Below are 6000 nucleotides of genomic sequence, written 5' to 3' on the forward strand. Positions count from 1 at the left end.
TTTAGTAGCGATTCCGTACTAATTTCTTTCTTTTTTCGGTCACTGAGCGTTTATTAAAGGAAAGGAGTTATTTGCCCTTTGTTTACATTTTTACACACATTTTGGGACGTTTTACTTTTTTTTATTTTATTTAAATATTATTTATTAATTATTAATCAATAATTACTACGTGCATAAAATAAGTCATCTATATGCATGCATGTTTCAGAGTTTAGCTAGACGTTTACTCCTCATAAATAATTAGGGAAATAATAAACATGATAAGGTCAATACTATATATATATATATATATATATATATATATATATGTATATATATATATATATATATATATATATATATATACAAGTGGTGAAAAAACCGGACTAGAGTGCTCAATGTGTAGTCAGAGCAGTATATAGGAAATGTATTACTGTGAGTTAGGAATGAGTTTACATATTGTTTCAGCTAGGGGAAATCCTAAAAAAAGAAGAGGAAATATCTGACTACCTTCGTCAGAATTCATAGATGGACGGATATTTCCTCTTCTTTTTTGAGGATTTCCCCCTTGCTGAAACAATATGTTAACTCATTCTGGACTCACAGTAATAAATTTCATATATATATATATATATATATATATATATATATATATATATATATATATATATATATATATATATATATATATATATATATATATATATATATATATATATAAGTATTGACCTTATCATGTTTATTATTTTATTATTTCCATTCTTCTTCTCTTCTTCTTTTTCTTCTTCTTCTTCTTCTTCTTATTATTATTATTAATAGTAGTGATAGTAGTAGTAGTAGTAGTAGTAGTAGTAGTAGTAGTAGTATGGTTACTTTAAAAAATTTTAATATTATAATTATGATTATTACTATAATAATTATTATCATTTTCATCATAACAATCATTTTTATTATTACTATTATTATCCTTATTTTAATTATTGTAAATATTATCTTTGTCATTCTTGTTGTCAGTTTTATTATTATTGTCATTATTATCATTACCATTGTTATCATTATCATTATTATTATTATTATTATTATTATTATTATTATTATTATTATTATTATTATATTTTATTTTTATTATGTTTTTTTATGATTTTTATCCTTTTTTTTACTATCGTTATTATTATTATTATTTATTTTATTATTATTATTTATTTTATTATTATTATTATTTATTTTATTATTATTATTATTATTATTATTTATTTATTTATTTATTTATTTTAGATCTATGATTTTAATTACTGGAAATGTTAATTTAAAATCTTTTATTTTATTGTGAGAAATATATATATGTTAAGAATGGCTTTCTAAAATCTTCAAAGTCTGAATTATTTGGAGTTCTCCTTTATGTTTTGTAGCCTGTTTTTTTTTCAGACGGCGTCGTGATATCCTCGATGTTCGTTAAGCCACAAAATTCATTTTCTTATGAAACAAAATAAAAATACTTGATCAATTTACGTGATTTTTGGTGTACGATACTTTTTTTTTTAGTCATCTGTACGGACACCATATGAATTTCGTTTTACTTTGTGTGTGTGTGTTTTTTTATTTTATTTAGAGGGAATCCTTGACAAGCACTCTATTTTTCAGTTTTTACTCTAAAATAATCTTTTAATTACATTCAAGTATTTCTAGTAATCACCTTAACTTATACTTATTAAAAGTTTGAAGGCAGATAAAAAAAAAATTAACGTCATTTCTCTCTTCTTTTTTTTTTTTAGATCTCGTTTCTCGATTTCATTTGTTACATTCCGCTTTTTATGTCAATGCACGACAACATCGTGGACAACCCTCTCGATATGTCATGTGATAAGTACAGCGAGAAACGCCGGCGGTTATCAGGGACGATCAGGCAGAGAGACATGAACCCTTTGGGTGTCCCGTTGAAGAAAAACAGTGCCTACCAATTACGACGGCAGGCCAAGGAATTATTGGCTGGCAAAATCGCCCAAGATCATTTAGACAAGCAGAAACGAGAATTATTGAACAGATACACAAAGTAAGAATTAAATTTTCATTTCAGTTTCGACAGAGTTAGATTGTTTAGACACTTCGGACTGTTTCCTTTACCTTTATTACTGCCAAGGCTACTCGGCGTTGCCGGGACAAGCGTGTAACATTTCTATTAAAACTTATATTACTTTACTTTTCTCTATCTGTCGTACTATCTTTATTTCTTCCCCCACCTCCATTTGCCCTTTCTCTCTCCCTACTCAGCTTTCTTCCACATCCACTCCAATCCTCTCTCTGAACATACACATAGGAAGAAGAACCTGAAGTCCTACCTAACTAATATTCCTGATGAACCAAGTGCAAAAGAGATCCAGACAATTGCACTTAAGGGAACAGCGGAGATACTAAAAAGAGCTCTCGGTTGGTTTCAATAAAAAGCGGGACAATGTTGGCAATGAGTCAGTATAAGGGAAGATAAAAAATCAGTTATTTTCCTTTACTTCGTACATGAAAATTTCTGGAGAATCGATACTTCCTGGCACGTTTTGCACCAGTCTAGGGTCAAATAATGAACTTTTTTTTTTTTTCCATAAATGTTGAATATTATTCATCTGGGGCAACGTTGATTATGAATACACCAACTTTGTGGTCTTTGTTTCGTATTTTCGGATTTTAGCAGGGCATATACACAGGAAAAATGTTTTTTATATATATACAGGGTGGGCCAAAATAAGGGTCCTATTTTTAAAAATTCATAAATTCATGTAAGTTTTAAGAAGTGTTTTTCGGCCAAAATTTGTTTTGTTTATTTCAAAAAAATCTCGGAAAGGTCAGTCTAGACACACATAAAGTTTGGTGAGTTTAACTTTTATTTTGTGGAAGTCATTCAAATTTAAAGATAGGACCCTTATTTTGGCCCACCCTGTATATATTGAATTACTTACATCATATCTTAGTTCTGTGTATGTGTAAATAGACAGTTTTTCTTTAAAAAAAAAAATTAAAAAAAAAAACTTTCACATTTATTTAATCGATCAGGATTTTGGGGTAAAGGACGTATTTATTTCCTGATTTCTTTGAGATAATGTACTTTTACTATTTATTTGCCCCTGCATGAGAGCAGAGTAAGACACAAGGTCGGCTTTTAATATGAAAAAAAAAGGCAAATACCCCCCAAAAAGGCCATCTAGATTGATACAAAAATAAAATTGCCTCAGACTAGAAGTACTTCTCCTTCACTGACCGAGGACATAAAAGGTGTAGTGTAGTACCAGAACAGATACTACATTTTACTCCTAGTCGAAAGCCAAGCATTTTTACCTTGTAAATGATGTATTGTCATTATGTATATTATTTATATATTTCGAACTGTTGGCCTCGTCTTGGTTATCGTCAGCTTTGCTGCATTTCGACCGTTCTACTCTTCAACATTCTGCGGTTTATCTTAGGTTTATCTTAAAATTACATTCGATGTCCCAATTTGGGAAATTTGGGGAATGTGGAGGAACCTTACTTCTTCTGTTGTTACATGTTACTGTTTCAAAAACAATACTGAAACTATGTTTAACAGCCATTCAGTTTCTATGTTCTTTTTTTTTTCTTTCTATAACACTGAACCAGTAGCTTGGAAATAGAGAAAGAGAGATACATAAAGAGCGAGAGCGGATGAGGAGATGAAGAGTGGGATGAAGGTCGAGAGAAAGTGGTAGAAAATGAGGTGTGGCCGGATGGGAGGGGAAGTGATGACCAGTCGGTGGGAGAGGTAGAAATAGCCAGACAAAAGGGAGGGAGTGGCTTAACAAGGAAACATTTTTTTTTTAATTCTTCTACTTTGTTACTCGTACCTAGGCAACTCCGAGTAATCTTGCTAGTAAGCAAAATGACGCTTATATTGGATATTCGCTCGCTTTAATAGTCATTCTTTTTTAATAGTCATTCTTTTTAAATAGTCATTCTTTTTTAATAGTCATTCTTTTTTAATAGTCATTCTTTTTAAATAGTCATGCTTTTTTCTTTTGTTAATAGTCATTCTTTTTTAATAGTCATTCTTTGTTAATAGTCATTCTTTTGTAATAGTCATTCTTTTTAATAGTCATTCTTTTGTTAATAGTCATTCTTTTTTAATAGTCATTTTTTTAAATAGTCATTCTTTTTAATAGTAATTCTTTTTAATAGTCACTCTTTTTAATAGTCATTCTTTTTTAATAGTCATTTTTTTAAATAGTCATTTTTTTAAATAGTCATTCTTTTTAATAGTAATTCTTTTTAATAGTCACTCTTTTTAATAGTCATTCTTTTTTAATAGTCATTCTTTTTAATAGTCACTCTTTTTAATAGTCATTCTTTTTTAAAATTCATTCTTTTTTAATAGTCACTCTTTTTAATAGTCATTCTTTTTTAATAGTCATTTTTTTAATAGTCATTCTTTTTTAATAGTCATTTTTTTAATAGTCATTCTTTTTAATAGTCATTCTTTTTTAATATTCATTTTTTTTAATAGTCACTCTTTTTAAATAGTCATTCTTTTTAAATAGTCATTCTTTTTTAATAGTCATTCTTTTTAATAGTCATTCTTTTTTAATAGTCATTCCTTTTTAATAGTCACTCTTTTTAATAGTCATTCTTTTTTAATATTCATTCTTTTTTAATAGTCATTCTTTTTTAATAGTCATTCTTTTTATAGTCATTTTTTTAATAGTCATTCTTTTTTAATATTCATTCTTTTTTAATATTCATTCTTTTTTTAATAGTAATTCTTTTTTAATATTCAATCTTTTTTAATAGTCATTCTTTTTTAATAGTCACTCTTTTTTAATAGTCATTTTTTAATAGTCATTCTTTTTTAATAGTTATTCTTTTTTAATAGTCATTCTTTTTTAATAGTCATTCTTTTTAAATAGTCATTTTTTGTTAATAGTCATTTTTTTAATAGTCATTCTTTTTTAATAGTCATTCTTTTATAATAGTCATTCCTTTTTAATAGTCATTCTTTTTAATGGTCATTCTTTTTTAATGGTCATTCTTTTTTAATGGTCATTCTTTTTTAATAATCATTCTTTTTTAATGGTCATTATTTTTTAATAGTCACTCTTTTTTAATAGTCATTCTTTGGATGTTCGAGTTGATTAGAGTTTCGCATTTTAAACTGTTAACACATCTTAGTCATTGTAAATATTTCGTATATATTGAACATTTGCCTGAAATATATTTAAAAAAAAAAACACCAATAAACAGAATTAAATAACTTTAAATTGCTTTATATTTTGTATATTTTTCAGATTACCCGACATTTTAAGCTGAGTCCCTTTGCTACCCGAAAATCGCCAAGAACTAAATCAGAAAAATGTATAGGAAGTCGTGTAGAGGACATATTTCAATTACGTCATTCACGGAAACCTATCCATTGGAAATGTCAGCCTCAAAAGATTTACTTTATCAAAATAAATCATTATTCAGAATAAACCTTAGAGAGTATTTTGACTTAGATGATTACTATATCTTCTCGATGCAACTAAAAATCGGGTGATCGATGCTTCGTTTTGGTAACACTAATCGCGTTATTTATTTATTTATTTATTTATTGTGTGTGAGGGGGAGGTTACATATCGTTGATTGAACCTTCTGTTGTTGGTGTCACTTACTGGGGCATTTACCAAAGCAAAGCCTGTAATCGTATATTTTCAATATCAAGAAATAATTATATATATATATATATATATATATATATATATATATATATATATATATATATAAAGTGACCCCCCAAAAATAACAGCTAAATGGAGGCCACCTAGAACCTATGCTGTAGAACAGAGAAAAAAGGCCAAAGACCCTTGTGTTTTGATGTGATTTTTTGAATATAATAAACTAGTTAGGACCAAAGTTTCATTTCATTCGGACAAAACACTAAGAAACGGGGCCGTTTTGGGGGGTGGAGGGGGTCACCCTGTATATATATATATATATATATATATATATATATTTCTGTAGAAATATATTATCTTATTATATATCAAT

At 27.6% G+C, this 6000-nt stretch overlaps 1 protein-coding gene across 1 annotated transcript in view; it reads left to right on the forward strand.

The window, feature by feature from the left end:
- The window catches only part of LOC145240304 (uncharacterized), a 243164-nt gene extending 237524 nt beyond the window's left edge, over window positions 1–5640 (forward strand). The window contains exons 28-29 of the mRNA XM_080103886.1: window positions 1752–2029; window positions 5262–5640. Of these exons, the coding sequence (XP_079960012.1) occupies window positions 1752–2029; window positions 5262–5283 (300 nt within the window). The 3' untranslated portion in view covers window positions 5284–5640. The remainder of the gene's footprint in view (window positions 1–1751; window positions 2030–5261) is intronic.
- The last annotated feature ends 360 nt before the right edge of the window (window positions 5641–6000 follow it).

This window comes from Euprymna scolopes, chromosome 19, assembly GCF_053919585.1.
Source record: "Euprymna scolopes isolate OS-2025 chromosome 19, ASM5391958v1, whole genome shotgun sequence".
NCBI lineage: Eukaryota > Metazoa > Mollusca > Cephalopoda > Sepiida > Sepiolidae > Euprymna > Euprymna scolopes.